Source organism: Orcinus orca, chromosome 8, assembly GCF_937001465.1.
Source record: "Orcinus orca chromosome 8, mOrcOrc1.1, whole genome shotgun sequence".
Lineage (NCBI taxonomy): Eukaryota > Metazoa > Chordata > Mammalia > Artiodactyla > Delphinidae > Orcinus > Orcinus orca.
In genome coordinates this window covers 45,121,700-45,138,841 of record NC_064566.1, presented here as the reverse complement: position 1 = coordinate 45,138,841, position 17,142 = coordinate 45,121,700, and the positions used below count along the sequence as shown (strand labels likewise).

The 17,142-nt window shown below is 38.0% G+C and overlaps 1 protein-coding gene across 3 annotated transcripts in view; it reads right to left on the bottom strand.

Annotated features, from left to right (window-relative positions):
• Positions 1–13,304: 13,304 nt before the first annotated feature.
• The window catches only part of RNF141 (ring finger protein 141), a 48,613-nt gene continuing 44,775 nt past the window's right edge, over positions 13,305–17,142 (bottom strand). For all 3 annotated transcript variants that reach the window (XM_004279194.4, XM_049713592.1, XM_033404537.2), the window contains one exon: positions 13,305–16,575. In XM_004279194.4, the coding sequence (XP_004279242.1) occupies positions 16,425–16,575 (151 nt within the window). In that variant the 3' untranslated portion in view covers positions 13,305–16,424. The remainder of the gene's footprint in view (positions 16,576–17,142) is intronic.

The window sequence follows — 17,142 nt, the reverse complement described above, 5'->3', positions numbered from 1 at the left end:
AACAACCAGCAAAACAGGAACACAATCCCAGCCATCCAAAAAAAAAAAGAAAATGAGATGACAAAAAAATATGTTACTGATGAAGGAGCAAGGTAAAAACCTACAAGACCAAATAAATTAAGAGGAAATAGGCAATCTACCTGAAAAATAATTCAGAGATATGGTAGTAAAGATGATCTAGAATCTCAGAAACAGAATGGAGACATGAATTAAGAAAATGTAAGAGGGGGGGACCTTGAAGATGGGGGAAGAGTAAGACGCGGAGATCACCTTCCTCCCCACAGATACACCAGAAATACATCTACACGTGGAACAACTCCTACAGAACACCTACTGAACGCTGGCAGAAGACCTCAGACCTCCCAAAAGGCAAGAAACTCCCCACGTACCTGGGTAGGGCAAAAGAAAAAAAAGAAAAAACAGAGACAAAAGAATAGGGACGGCACCTGCACCAGTGGGAGGGAGCTGTGAAGGAGGAAAAGTTTCCACACACTAGAAAGCCCCTTCACGGGCGGAGACTGTGGGGGGCGGAGGGGGGAGCTTCGGAGCCGCGGAGGAGTGCACAGCAACGGGTGCGGAGGGCAAAGCGGGGAGATTCCCGCACAGAGGATCGGTGCCGACCGGCACTCACCAGCCCGAGAGGCTTGTCTGCTCACCCGCCGGGGCGGGCGGGGCTGCGAGCTGAGGCTCTGAGGCCCGGGTTTCGGTTTCGGACGGAACGCAGGGAGAGGACTGGGGTTGGCGGCTTGAACATAGCCTGAAGGGGTTAGTGCACCACGCCGGGAGGGAGTTCGGGGAAAAGTCTGCACCTGCCGAAGAGGCAAGAGACTTTTTCTTCCCTCTTTGTTTCCTGGTGCGTGAGGAGAGGGGTTTAAGAACGCTGCTTAAAGGAGCTCCAGAGACGGGCGCGAGCCGCGGCTAAAAGCGCGGACCCCAGAGACGGGTGCGAGCCGCGGCTGAAAGCGCGGACCCCAGAGACGGGCGGGAGACGATAAGGCTGCTGCTGCCGCCACCGAGGGGCCTGTGTGCGAGCACAGGTCACTCTCCACACCCCTCTTCCGCAGAGCCTGTGCAGCCCGCCACTGCCAGGTTCCCGGGATCCAGGGACAACTTCCCCGGGAGAACGCACAGCGGGCCTCAGGCTGGTGCAAAGTCACGCTGGCAGCCGCAGGCCCACCCCGCACTCCGTGCCCCTCCCTCCCCACCGGCCTGAGTGCGCCAGAGCCCCCGAATCAGCGGCTCTTTTAACCCCGCCCTGTCTGAGCAAAAAACAGACGCCCTCCAGCGACCTACACGCAGTGGCAGGGCCAAATCCAAAGCTGAGCCCCTGGGAGCTGTGAGAACAAAGAAGAGAAAGGGAAATCTCTCCCAGCAGCCTCAGAAGCAGCGGATTAAAGCTCCACAATCAACTTGATATACCCTGCATCTGTGGAATACCTGAATAGACAACCAATCATCCCAAATTAAGGAAGTGGACTTTAGGAGCAAGATCTATGATTTTTTTCCCTTTTCCTCTTTTTGTGAATGTGTATGTGTATGCTTCTGTGTGAGATCTTGTCTGTATAGTCTTGCTTCCACCGTTTGTCCTAGGGTTCTATCCGTCCATGGTTTTTTTAAAAAATTTTTTTTCTTAATAATCAATTTTAATTTTAATAACGTTATTATACTTTACCTTCGTTCTTTCTTTCTTTCTTTCCTTCCTTCCTTCCCTCCTTTAGACAACGAATCATCCCAAATTGAGGAGGTGGTCTCTGACAGCAAGATTTATGATTTTTCCCCCTTTACCTCTTTTAGTGAGGGTGTATGTGTATGCTTCTGTGTAAGATTTTGTCTGTATAGCTTTGCTTCCAACATTTGTCCTAAGGTTCTATCCGTCCCTTTTTTTTTTTCTTTTCTAAATAAGAATTTTTTAATTCAATAATTTTATTATACTTTATTTTATTTTTACTGTATCTTCTTTCTTTCTTTTTTCCTTCTTTCCCTCCTTCCTTCCTTCCTCCCTCCCTCCCTTTCTTTCCTTCTTGCCTTCTTGCCTTCTTTGCTTCTTTCTTTCTTTCTTTCTTCCTTCCTTCCTTCCCTCCTTTCCTTCTTTCTTTCCTCATACTTCTACTAATTCCCTCTACTTTTTCTCCCTTTTATTCTGAGCTGTGTGGATGAAAAGCTCTTGGTGCTCCAGCCAGGAGTCAGGGCTCTGCCTCTGAGGTAGGAGAGCCAACTTCAGGACACTGGTCAACAAGATACCTCCCAGCTCCACATAATATCAAACGGCGAAAATCTCCCAGAGACCTCCATCTTAACACCAGCACCCAGCTTCACTCAACGACCAGCAAGCCACAGTGCTGGACAACCTATGCCAAACAACTAGCAAGACAGGAACACAACCCCACCCATTAGCAGAGAGGCTGCCTAAAATAATAATAAGGCCACAGACACCCCAAACACACCACCAGATGTGAACCTGCCCACTAGAGAGACAAGATCCAGCCTCATCCACCACAACACAGGCACTAGTCCCCTCCACCAGGAAACCTACACAACCCACTGAACCAACCTTAGCCACTGGGGACAGACATCAAAAACAGCAGGAACCACGAACCTGCAGCCTGCAAAAAGGAGACCCCAAACACAGTAAGATAAGCAAAATGAGAAGACAGAAAAACACACAGCAGATAAAGGAGCAAGATAAAAATGCACCAGACCTAACAAATGAAGAGGAAATAGGCAGCTTACCTGAAAAAGAATTCAGAATAATGATAGTAAGGATGATCCGAAATCTTGGAGATAGAATGGACAATAGAATGGACAAAATGCAAGAATCAGTTAACAAGGACCTAGAAGAACTAAAGATGAAACAAGCAACGATGAACAACACAATAAATGAAATTAAAAGTACTCTAGATGGGATCAATAGCAGAATAACTGAGGCAGAAGAACGGATAAGTGACCTGGAAGATAAAATAGTGGAAATAACTACTGCAGAGCAGAATAAAGAAAAAAGAATGAAAAGAACTGAGGACAGTCTCAGAGACCTCTGGGACAACATTAAACGCACCAACATTCGAATTATAGGGGTTCCAGAAGAAGAAGAGAAAAAGAAAGGGACTGAGAAGATTATTTGAAGAGATTATAGTTGAAAACTTCCCTAATACGGGAAAGGAAACAGTTAATCAAGTCCAGGAAGCACAGAGAGTCCCATACAGGATAAATACAAGGAGAAATACGCCAAGACACATATTAATCAAACTGTCAAAAATTAAATACAAAGAAAGCATATTAAAAGCAGCAAGGGAAAAACAACAAATAACACATAAGGGAATCCCCGTAAGGTTAACAGCTGATCTCTCGGCAGAAACCCTACAAGCCAGAAGGGAGTGGCAGGACATACTTAAAGTGATGAAGGAGAAAAACCTGCAGCCAAGACTACTCTACCCAGCAAGGATCTCATTCAGATTTGATGGAGAAATTAAAACCTTTACAGACAAGCAAAAGCTGAGAGAGTTCAGCACCACCAAACCAGCTTTACAACAAATGCTAAAGGATCTTCTCTAGGCAAGAAACACAAGAGAAGGAAAAGACCTATAATAACGAACCCAAAACAATTTAGAAAATGGGAATAGGAACATACATATCGATAATTACCTTAAATGTAAATGGACTAAATGCTCCCACCAAAAGACACAGATTAGCTGAATGGATACAAAAACAAGACCCATATATATGCTCTCTACAAGAGACCCACTTCAGACCTAGAGACACATATAGACTGAAAGTAAGGGGATGGAAAAAGATATTCCATGCAAATGGAAACCAAAAGAAAGCTGGAGTAGCAATTCTCATATCAGACAAAATAGACTTTAAAATAAGGACTATTAAAAGAGACAAAGAAGGACACTACATAATGCTCAAGGGATCGATCCAAGAAGAAGATATAACAATTGTAAATATTTATGCACCCAACATAGGAGCACCTCAATACATAAGGCAAATACTAACAGCCATAAAAGGGGAAATCGACAGTAACACATGCATAGTAGGGGACTTTAACACCCCACTTTCACCAATGGACAGATCATCCAAAATGAAAATAAATAAGGAAACACAAGCTTTAAATGATACATTAAACAAGATGGACTTAATTGATATTTATAGGACACTCCATCCAAAAACAACAGAATACACATTTTTCTCAAGTGCTCATGGAACATTCTCCAGGATAGATCATATCTTGGGTCACAAATCAAGCCTTGGTAAATTTAAGAAAATTGAAATTGTATCAAGTATCTTTTCTGACCACAATGCCATGAGACTAGATATCAATTACAGGAAAAGATCTGTAAAAAATACAAACACATGGAGGCTAAACAATACACTACTTAATAATGAAGTGATCACTGAAGAAATCAAAGAGGAAATCAAAAAATACCTAGAAACAAATGACAATGGAGACACAACGACCCAAAACTTGTGGGATGCAGCAAAAGCAGTTCTAAGGGGGAAGTTTATAGCAATACAAGCCCACCTTAAGAAGCAGGAAACATCTAGAATAAACAACCTAACCTTGCACCTCAAGCAATTAGAGAAAGAAGAACAAAAAAACCCCAAAGCTAGCAGAAGGAAAGAAATCATAAAAATCAGATCAGAAATAAATGAAAAAGAAATGAAGGAAACAATAGCAAAGATCAATAAAACTAAAAGCTGGTTCTTTGAGAAGATAAACAAAATAGATAAACCACTAGCCAGACTCATCAAGAAAAAAAGGGAGAAGACTCAAATCAATAGAATTAGAAATGAAAAAGGAGAGGTAACAACTGACACTGCAGAAATAAAAGAGATCATGAGAGATTACTACAAGCAACTCTATGCCAATAAAATGGACAATCTGGAAGAAATGGACAAATTCTTAGAAATGCACAACCTGCCAAGACTGAATCAGGAAGAAATAGAAAATATGAACAGACCAATCACAAGCACTGAAATTGAAACTGTGATTAAAAATCTTCCAACAAAGAAAAGCCCAGGACCAGATGGCTTCACAGGCGAATTCTGTCAAACATTGAGAGAAGAGCTAACACCTATCCTTCTCAAACTCTTCCAAAATATAGCAGAGGGAGGAACACTCCCAAACTCCTTCTACGAGGCCACCATCACCTTGATACCAAAACCAGACAAGGATGCCACAAAGAAAGAAAACTACAGGCCAATATCACTGATGAACATAGATGCAAAAATCCTCAACAAAATACTAGCAAACAGAATCCAACAGCACATTAAAAGGATCATACACCATGATCAAGTGGGGTTTATTCCAGGAATGCAAGGATTGTTCAATATACGCAAATCTATCAATGTGATACACCATATTAACAAATTGAAGAAGAAAAACCATATGATCATCTCAATAGATGCAGAGAAAGCTTTTGACAAAATTCAACACCCATTTATGATAAAAACCCTGCAGAAAGTAGGCATAGAGGGAACTTTCCTCAACATAATAAAGGCCATATACGACAAGCCCACAGCAAACATCATCCTCAATGGTGAAAAACTGAAAGCATTTCCACTAAGATCAGGAACAAGACAAGGGTGCCCACTCTCACCACTCTTATTCAACATAGTTTTGGAAGTTTTAGCCACAGCAATCAGAGAAGAAAAGGAAATAAAAGGAATCCAAATCGGAAAAGAAGAAGTAAAGCTGTCACTGCTTGCAGATGACATGATCCTATACATAGAGAATCGTAAAGATGCTACCAGAAAACTACTAGAGCTAATCAATGAATTTGGTAAAGTGGCAGGATACAAAATTAATGCACAGAAATCTCTGGCATTCCTATATACTAATGATGAAAAATCTGAAAGTGAAATCAAGAAAACACTCCCATTTACCATTGCAACAAAAAGAATAAAATATCTAGGAATAAACCTACCTAAGGAGACAAAAGACCTGTATGCAGAAAATTATAAGACACTGATGAAAGAAATTGAAGATGATACAAATAGATGGAGAGATATACCATGTTCTTGGATTAGCAGAATCAACATTGTGAAAATGACTCTACTACCCAAAGCAATCTATAGATTCAATGCAATCCCTATCAAACTACCACTGGCATTTTTCACAGAACTAGAACAAAAAATTTTGCAATTTGTATGGAAACACAAAAGACCCCGAATAGCCAAAGCAATCTTGAGAACGAAAAAAGGAACTGGAGGAATCAGGCTCCCTGACTTCAGACTATACTACAAAGCTACAGTTATCAAGACGGTATGGTACTGGCACAAAAACAGAAAGATCAATGGAACAGGATAGAAAGCCCAGAGATAAACCCATGCACATATGGACACCTTATCTTTGATAAAGGTGGCAGGAATATACAGTGGAGAAAGGACAGCGTCTTCAATAAGTGGTGCTGGGAAAACTGGACAGGTACATGTAAAAGTATGAGATTAGATCACTCCCTAACACCATACACAAAAATAAGCTCAAAATGGATTAAAGACCTAAATATAAGGCCAGAAACTATCAAACTCTTAGAGGAAAACATAGGCAGAACACTCTATGGCATAAATCACAGCAAGATCCTTTCTGACCCACCTCCTAGAGTAATGGAAATAAAAACAAAAATAAACAAATGGGACCTAATGAAACTTCAAAGCTTTTGCACAGCAAAGGAAACCATAAACAAGACCAAAAGACAACCCTCAGAATGGGAGAAAATATTTGCAAATGAAGTAACCGACAAAGGATTAATCTCCAAAATTTACAAGCAGCTCATGCAGCTCAATAACAAAAAAACAAACAACCCAATCCAAAAATGGGCAGAAGACCTAAATAGACATTTCTCCAAAGAAGATATACAGACTGCCAACAAACACATGAAAGAATGCTCAACATCATTAATCATTAGAGAAATGCAAATCAAAACTACAATGAGATATCATCTCACACCAGTCAGAATGGCCATCACCAAAAAATCTAGAAACAATAAATGCTGGAGAGGGTGTGGAGAAAAGGGAACACTCTTGCACTGCTGGTGGGAATGTGAATTGGTTCAGCCACTATGGAGAACAGTATGGAGGTTCCTTAAAAAGCTACAAATAGAACTACCATATGACCCAGCAATCCCACTACTGGGCATATACCCTGAGAAAACCGAAATTCAAAAAGAGTCATGTACCAAAATGTTCATTGCAGCTCTATTTACAATAGCCCAGAGATGGAAACAACCTAAGTGCCCATCATAGGATGAATGGATAAAGAAGATGTGGCACATATATACAATGGAATATTACTCAGCCATAAAAAGAAACGAAATTGAGCTATTTGTAATGAGGTGGATAGACCTAGAGTCTGTCATACAGAGTGAAGTAAGTCAGAAAGAAAAAGACAAATACCGTATGCTAACACATATATATGGAATTTAAGAAAAAAAAATGTCATGAAGAACCTAGGGGTAAGGCAGGAATAAAGACGCAGACCTCCTAGAGAACGGACTTGAGGTTATGGGGAGGGGGAAGGGTGAGCTGGGACAGGGCGAGAGAGAGTCATGGACATATACAGACTAACAAACGTAGTAAGGTAGATAGCTAGTTGGAAGCAGCCGCATGGCACAGGGATATTGGCTTGGTGCTTTGTGACAGCCTGGAGGGGTGGGATAGGGAGGGTGGGAGGGAGGGAGACACAAGAGGGAAGAGATATGGGAACATATGTATATGTATAACTGATTCACTTTGTTATAAAGCAGAAACTAACACACCATTGTAAAGCAATTATACCCCAATAAAGATGTTAAAAAAAAAAAAAAGAAAGAAAGAAAATGTAAGAAATGTTTAACAAAGATCTAGAAGAACTAAAGAACAAATGAACAGAGATGAACAACACAATAACTGAAATGAAAAATAGACTAGAAGGAATCAATAACAGAATAACTGAGGGAGAAGAATGAATAAGTGAGCGGGAAGACAGAATGGTGGAAATAACTGCCAAGGAGCAGAATAAAGAAAAAATGAAAAGAAGACACTCTCAGAGACCTCTGGGACAACACTAAATGCACCAACATTCGAAGTATAGGAGTCCCAGAAGAAGAAGAGAAAAAGAAAGGGTCTGAGAAAATATTTGAAGAGATTATAGTGGAAAACTTCCCTAACATGGGAAAGGAAATAGTCACCCAAGTCCAGGAAGTGCAAAGAGTCCCATACAGGATAAACCCTAGGAAAAAGAGACCAAGACACATATTAATCAAACTAACAAAAATTAAATTCATGAAAAAATATTAAGAGCAGTAAGGGAAAAACAAAAAATAACATACAAAGGAGTCCCCATAAGGTTATCAGCTGATTTTTCAGCAGAAACTGCAGGCCAGAAGGGAGTGGAAAGATATGCTTAAAGTGATGAAAGAGAAACACCTACAACCAAGATTAATCTACCCAGCAAGAATCTCATTCAGATTCGATGGAGAAATCAAAAGCTTTTTCAGACAAGTAAAACCTAAGAGAATTCAGCACCACCAAACCAGCTTTACAACAAATGCTAAAGGAACTTCTCCTGGCGGGAAACACAAGAGAAGAAAAAGACCCACAAAAACAAACCCAAAACAATTAAAATGGTAATAGGAATATACATCTTGATAATAACCTTGAATGCAAATGGATTAAATGCCCCAACCAAAAGACACAGACTGGCTGAATGGATACAAAAACAAGACCCATATGTATGCTGTCTACAAGAGACCCACTTCAGACCTAGGGATACATACAGACTGAAAATGAAGGGATGGAAAAAGATTCCATGCAAATGGAAATCAAAAGAAAGCTGGAGTAGCAATACTCGTATCAGATAAAATAGACTTTAAAATAGACTGTTACAAGAGATAAGGACACTACATAATGATCAAGGGATCAATCCAAGAAAAAAATATAACAATTATAAATATGCACCCAACAGAGGAGTACCTCAATACATAAGGCAAATGCTAAAACAACCATAAAAGGGGAAATCGACAGTAACACAATAACAGTAGGGGACTTTAACACCCCACTTACACCAATGGACAGATCATCCAAACAAAATAAATAAGGAAACACAAGCTTTAAATGACACAATAGACCAGATAGATTTAATTGATATTTATAGAACATTCCACCTGCAAGTGGCAGAATACACTTTCTACTCAAGTGCACATGGAACATTCTCCAGGGTAGATCACACCTTGGGCCACAAATCAAGCCTCGGAAAATTTAAGAAAATTGAAATCGTATCTAGCATCTTTTCTGACCACAATGGGATGAGATTGGAAATCAATTACAGGAAAAAAACTAAAAAACACAAATACGTGGATGCTAAACAGTGCACTACTAAATAACCAAGAGATCACTGAAGAAATCAAAGAAGAAATTAAAAAATACATAGAAGCAGATGATAATTAAAACACTACGACCCAAAAATTATGGGATGCAGCAAAAGCAGTTCTAAGAGGGAAGCTTATAGCAATTCAATCTCACCTCAAGAGACAAGAAAAATCTCAAACAATCTAACCTTACACCTAAAGCAACTAGAGAAAGAACAAAGAAAACCCAAAGTCAGTAGAAGGAAAGAAATAATAAAGATCAGAGCAGAAATAAATGAAATAGAAATAAAACAATAGCAAAGACCAATAAAACTAAAAGTTGGTTCTTTGAGAAGATAAAATGGATAAACCTTTAGCCAGACTCATCAAGAAAAAGAGAGGAGAGTCTGCCTGCCGATGCAGGGGACACGGGTTCGTGCCCCAGTCCGGGAAGATCCCACATGCCGCGGAGCGGCTGGGCCTGTGAGCCATGGCCACTGGGCCTGCGCGTCCGGAGTCTGTGCTCCGCAACGGGAGAGGCCACAGCAGTGAGAGGCCTGCGTACCACAAAAAAAAAAAAAAAAAGAAAAGAAAAAGAGAGGATGCAAATCAGTAAAATCAGAAATAGGGGAAATCACAACTGACACTGCAGAAATACAAAGGATTATAAGAGACTACTGCAAACAACTATGTGTCAATAAAATGGACAACCTCAAAGAAATGGACAAATTCTTGGAAAGGTACAATTTTCCAAGACTGAACTAGGAAGAATTACAAAATATAAACAGACCTATCACAAGTAATGAAATTGAAACTGTAATTAAAAATCTTCCAAAAAATGTCTAGGATCAGATGGCTTCACAGGTGAATTCTAGCAAACATTTAGAAGAGCTAACACTGACCCTTCTCAAACTCTTCCAAAAAACTGCAGAGGGAGGAACACTCCCAAATTTGTTCTACAAAGCCACCATCACCCTGATACCAAAACCAGACAAAGATACAACAAAAAAAGAAAATTACAGACCAATATCACTGATGAACACAGATGCAAAAATCCTCAACAAAATACTAGCAAACAGAATCCAACAACACATTGAAAGGATCATACACCATGATCAAGTGGGATTTATCCCAGGGATGCAAGGATTCTTCAATATACACAAATCAATCAATGTGATACTCCACATTAACAAATTAAGTAATAAAAACCATATGATCATCTCAATAGGTGCAGAAAAAGCTTTTGACAAAATTCCACACACATTTATGATAAAAACTCTCCAGAAAATGGGCATAGAGGGAACCTACCTCAACATAATAAAGGCCATATATGACAAACCCACAGCAAGTGTCATACTGAATGATGAAAAACTGAAAGCATTTCCACTAAGATCAGAAATAAGGATGTCCACTCCTGCCACTCTTACTCAACATAATTTTGGAAGTCCTAGCCACAGCAATCAGAGAAGAAAAAGAAAAGAAATACAAATTGGAAAAGAAGTAAAACTGTCACTGTTTGCAGATGACATGATACTATACATAGAAAATCCTAAAGATGCCACCAGAAAACTACTTGAACTAGTCACTGAATTTGGTAAGGTCGCAGGATACAAAATTAATGCACAGAAATCTCTGGCATTCCTATACAGTAACAAGGAAAAATCAGAGAAATCAAGGAAACAATCCCATTTACCACTGCAACAAAAAAATAAAATACCTAGGAATAAAGCTGCCTAAGGAGGTGAAAGACTTGTACTCAGAAAACTATAAACACTGATGAAAGAAATCAAAGATGACATAAACAGATGGAGAAATATACCATGTTCTTGGATTGGAAGAATCAATATTGTGAAAATGACTATACTACCAAAGCAATCTACAGACTCGATGCAATTCCTATCAAACTACCAATGGCATTCTTCACGGAATTAGAACAAAAAATTTTACAATTTGTATGGAAACACAAAAGACCCCGAATAGCCAAAGCACTCTTCCAAAAGAAAAACAGAGCTGGATGAATCAGGTACCTGACTTCAGAATATACTACAAAGCTACAGTAATGAAGACAGTATGGTATTGGCACAAAAACAGAAATATAGATCAATGAACAGGATAGAAAGCCCAGAGATAAACCCATGCACATATGGTCACCTAATCTATGACAAAGGAGGAAAGAACATATAATGGAGAAAAGACAGCCTCTTCAATAAGTGGTGCTGGGAAAACTGGACAGCTACATGTAAAAGAATGAAATTAGAACATTCCCTAACACCACAGCCAAAAATAAACTCAAAATGGATTAAAGACCTAAATGTAAGACCAGACACTATAAAACTCTTAGAGGAAAACAGAGGAAAATCACTCTTTGACATAAACCACAGCAAGATCTTTTTTGACCCACCTCCTAGAGTAATGAAAATAAAAACAAAAATAAACAAATGGGTCCTAATGAAACTTAAAAACTTCTGCACAGCGAAGGAAACCATAAATAAGACAAGAAGACAACACTCAGAATGGGAGAAAATATTTGCCAATGAAGCAACAGACAAAGGATTAATCTCCAAAATATACAAACAGCTCATGGATCTCAATATCAAAAAAACAACCCAATTTAAAAATGTGCAAAAGACCTAAATTTTACCAAAGAAGACATACAGATGGCCAAGAGGCACATGAAAAGATGCTCAACATCACTAATTATTGGAGAAATGCAAATCAAAACTACAATGAGGTATCACCTCACACCAGTGAGAATGGCCATCGTCAAAAAATCTACAAACAATAAATGCTGGAGAGGGTGTAGAGAAAAGCGAACCCATTTGCACTGTTGGTGGGAATGTAAATTGATACAGCCACTATGGAGAACAGTATGGAGGTTCCTTAAAAAACTACAAATAGAACTACCATATGACCCAGCAATCCCACTACTGGGCATATACCCTGAGAAAACCATAATTCAAAAGGACACATGTATCCCAATGTTCATTGCAGCACGCTTTACAATAGGACATGGAAACAACCTAAATGTCCAACGATAGATGAATGGATAAAGAAGATGTGGTATGTATATACAATGGAATATTAGTCATAAAAAGGAATGAAAGTGGGTCCATTTGTAGAGATGTGGATGGACCTAGAGTCTATCATACAGAGTGAAGTAAGCCAAAAAGAGAAAAACAAATATCGTATATTAACGCATATATGTGGAATCTAGAAAAATGGTACAGATGAAGTTATTTGTAGGACAGGAATAGAGACACAGACATAGAGAACGGACTTGTGGACATGGGGGGGACAGGGAGGGTGGGACGAATAGGGAGATTAGGTTTGCTATAAATACACTACTGTGTGTAAAATAGATAGTGGGAACCTGCTGTATAGCACAGGGAGCTCAGCTTGGTGCTCTGTGATCTAGATTGGGGGGGGTGGGGGGGAGGGCAAAGGTGGGGAGGGAGGTCCAAGAGGGAGTGGATATTGGTATAAATATTGCTGATTTACTTCACTGTAGAGCAGAAACTAACACAACATTGTAAAGCAATTTTGCTCCAATAAAAAAATTAAAAAGAATTAAAATCTCAAAAAAAAAGTATAACTGCAATAAAAGGAACACTCATCAGATACAGTTCCTTGAAAATTTTTATACCTTCAACCTCTAAAGGAATGTGTGATTAGAAAGAGGATGCCAAAGAGTTAAGACTATAAACAGCTGCAAGATTATCAAAATATATCTGAGGGGGCGTTTATGTCTTTGATACCAAAATGTGTACTTCTCCATGACAATATACATTAATTATTAACTGCTACTCCTTCTTATAAATGGCTTTCCACTTCTCAGCACTAAGATTCTAGCCTGCTTCTCTAATTACATTCTTTTATCTTAGAAATGATCTTATAAGGTAAACATCAAAACCACCATAAAGTATTTTATCGATTATTTTTACTATTCAGTAGGGTAACAAAAGACCATGAAAACAAATGAAAGTCTGTTGCTAACTCTTTATATTATATTGTCATTGTGTTGCCCATTTTAAATGTGGGTGAACAGCTGATTTCCCTAATCTCCAAGTAGTTTTCTTATTCCTAGACAAAGTAAGCTGGACTTACTTAATGAAGGAAAAAACAGTGAAAAGTGCAAATTCTTTGGACTACCTTTTAATGAATCCAACTTTCCAGTGATAAAAATCACTGAACCAAAATATATTTTCAAGCAGCCTTATTACCCATACATATATTAGGTATAAGGAAATTGAGTCTAATTTGAAATGAGTTTTAAAACATAGCACAAAAACATTACAATCCCCCAGAGCACAATACAAAATAGTCCTCTAAGGAATATAAACACAGTATATAAGAATGTGAAACTACATGATAAGAAAAAAAAATCTCTTCAATTAGCTAAAATTTACTTGCTAAAGATTATTTATTGCACAATATGTCAGTTTGCCCTAAGAATAAAACAGATACTATTATTTTCAACGTCTAAATTCAGTACATAGTCAAATCCACTTTCTCAAACTAAAGTTCTACAGTATTATGAGTAAACCCTTTGTTACTAGGTTAAGATAGGGAAACTTTATGACTTATAAAACAAATTTCTTAAGAGTTCATGAAACCACTTCATAAATCCTAGAAGGCACACATATTTCCTCTCATAGTAAGTGCGTTTAAGTACTTCATATTTAAAAAAGACAAGCTGTACAGAATACAAAAAGTATACATTTCATCCATTAAACAATTTGTAACTTCTATGATTAGCTATTACAGTAGAACCTACCTAACATTCACATCTGAAGAATTATCACCCAGTTTAATGGAGTGAGCAAAAAACTGTGCTCCTTTATTTGATAAGGCTAGTAAAAACGTTTAATTTCACAGTAGATCAGTTAGTGTCTTGGAGCTCATATTGGAAAATAAATAAAAGGTTTGGGCAATATCAAGTCACTGGGCTCACTGTTAAATAATTCCTTGAAAGGTGAAGGATTCTGGGGGATAAAATCATTGGCTATACCTGGAAAGATCTAAAAATCAGTAAAGCCACTTTGTTCATTTTCAGAAACATTCTTAAATTGGGCAATCTGAATAAGACTCAGAAAATCTAATCCATAAAGACAATTTAAAATCTTAGAGCTGGAAAACACCTCAGAGGATTCTCTGTCTCAAGGTTTTCCAAATAGGTTCCATGGAGTACTAAGAATCCATGGAGGAGATTCAGAGTTCTGGATTTTGACTTGAATTATTTAATTCTTTTGAAAAAAAAATTTAAAAACAAGTCCCATCATACAACTGTATTACTCATCAGATTCCAATATACTGGTAATCACCAGTGCATTAATACATGTTTTCATTGGTTGACTTCATAAATATTTAGTTATTATGGTATATAAAGTTTATATAAGGAAATTTATAATGACAAAATGACATTTAGTGGGGTAGGGTGTGTGTTCATGCATGTGCAGCACGTGTGTGTAAGGGTTCTGAGTAAGATTTTTACTTGAAAAAAAAGTTCTATTGCTGAAAGAAAGTGTGAAAACCACAGATAAAGTCTGTTTCTAAAGTAAGAACCTACAAACCAGAGGAAGGGGCTTTCTCTAGGTCACACAGCCATCAAGTGCACTGCCAGGTTGATATGCTACAGCCCCCAGTACTCTACTTGCATAAGCGTCCATAGCAAGTGTTTAGCTATTTGGTACTGAGCTGCCCCCATCATGAATGTCAACCAATTAGTCATCAGTATCTTGGGGGTAAAATCAAGCTACCCTTTGTCAGACATTTTTCCTAAAAATGAATTACTTAATTTGCATGCCTATTAAAGTCCCTAGTATCCAAAAATTCTGCTGTCAATAAGCAGCAACTTAAATTGTATACTTTGGTACTCTGGAAAATAGTAACATTTGCAATTTACCAATAATAAATCAGAAAAGTTACATGGAATGTTAAAATACTTTTTAAAGATATCAGGCCCTAGTTTATTATATGCTGAAATGTTAGTGTTTGCATAAAATAAAAAATTTTACTTTATAAGCAAAATTTTAAAAAAATGGTTCAAATGCCACTGAACATAACTATACTCTTTCAGGGTATTTCAAATAAAATGCAGTGAAACAGTAAGTCAAATTAATCTCCTAACTTTCAGAGGTGTTTTATGTACATATGGTTAAAAGGCTACACCCTATTTTCTTCTCTCTTAATCTAAGAAATTTGAAGACTTTGGGACCTCAGAAAGATGCCTTCAAATTAAGAAAATAAAAGCACCATAAACCAATATTGAATGATTTATCATAATTTGGACATGAAATTTAGGGTCTGTGATGAAGAAAAATTTCCATCTGAAACGGCAAGATACATACGTATTATCAAAAGCTATTTAGAACAGTTTCCCAGCTGTGGGAAAGCATTTCCAGAATAGCCAAGAAGATTCTCCAGCAGAAATTCATTTACAAGGCAAAGTCCTGCCCAAGTTTATAGTCCTAATCCAAATTATACAGCATGGGGGAGGGGGGAGAAGACTTTTAAGTGAAAAGCATGTAGTTCCAAAACACTTAAAGTTATGAAATAATTGTGGATTATTTCAAGTAAAAACTATAAAAGGAGCAATAGCTAACCACAAGGGGGCATACATACTCCTTAGATTCCAGCAGTAAGACTAATTTAAGTAGTAACATACACTTTGATGTATTCTACATTTTCAGTCATTTAAGATTTTCTCTCAGATGGCTACAGCTTTTTAACATTCAAGGTTTATTTTAAACCTAACTAAATAGATTCCAGAATACTCTTGCCCTGAAAAATAATAGTATTTCAGAAGCCCCTGGAAATGTTGCTGTTACCTCAGCAAAGGATTCAAGAGCAATTAGTCCTAATATATATTAGAACAGATAAACAATAGGAAAATATGGTCTAAAACAGTAGCAAGTTTTAGTTTACCATAAATGGAAGACATGGAAAGTTTATCAAAGGAAATGGACAAATTGTCAGAATAGTGAAAATAAGAGGGTGGGGAAAATTGACTTCTCTGTGTCTGTCCTACAACATCCCTGCATTCTTCCGCCATGACCAAAGTGTTTGTAGCCCACATTAGCAACAGAACACTTCACCCCAAGGTCATGGCCTATGGGGCTGGCCTGCCTCATCAGCCATGTTAAGAATATAGTTAGCCATATCATCTTCAGTGGGTGCATCTGACACCACCCAAGATTCATTTGCTCCAGTCATCTGTAGGCGGCAAATCGGGCAATTCCTGTGTCGATCACTCCTATTAGAGAAGTCAAATAACAGTTTGTTTTCTTTTTCTGTTTAAAAAATGGATTTGGAACAATACAAGTACATGTTTTTTTTTTTAAAGTAAACAGCATAAAAGTATATAGTGAAAAATATATCTCTTCCTCCTATCCCAGTCTTTAATTATTATCCCCAGAGGCAACCACTGTTACCAGTTTCTTATACATTCTTCTAGAGATAGACCAGGCATGACCAAGCTTGTGTGTATCTATACATCACTGCTCTTTTTACAAGTATCAGCACCTGTTAGAGCTGTCTATTCAAAATAAACATACACTGTTTGGATAGGCCATACTTCATTTAACTTATCTCCCATAGAAGGACATTTAGGTTTTTTCCTATCTTTTGCTGCTATAAACAATGGAATGGAAGCATTCAAGGTTTAAAATAATAAATGAACTTTACATGCAGAATAATTTTGGGGGGAGGAAAGAGCTTATATATAATCACTTAAATCAGATTATGTTTTCCAAAGGGATTTTTTTGTCTTGTCAAACATTATTTTGGAAATTTCAAAAATAACATATTTGAGCCAGAAACA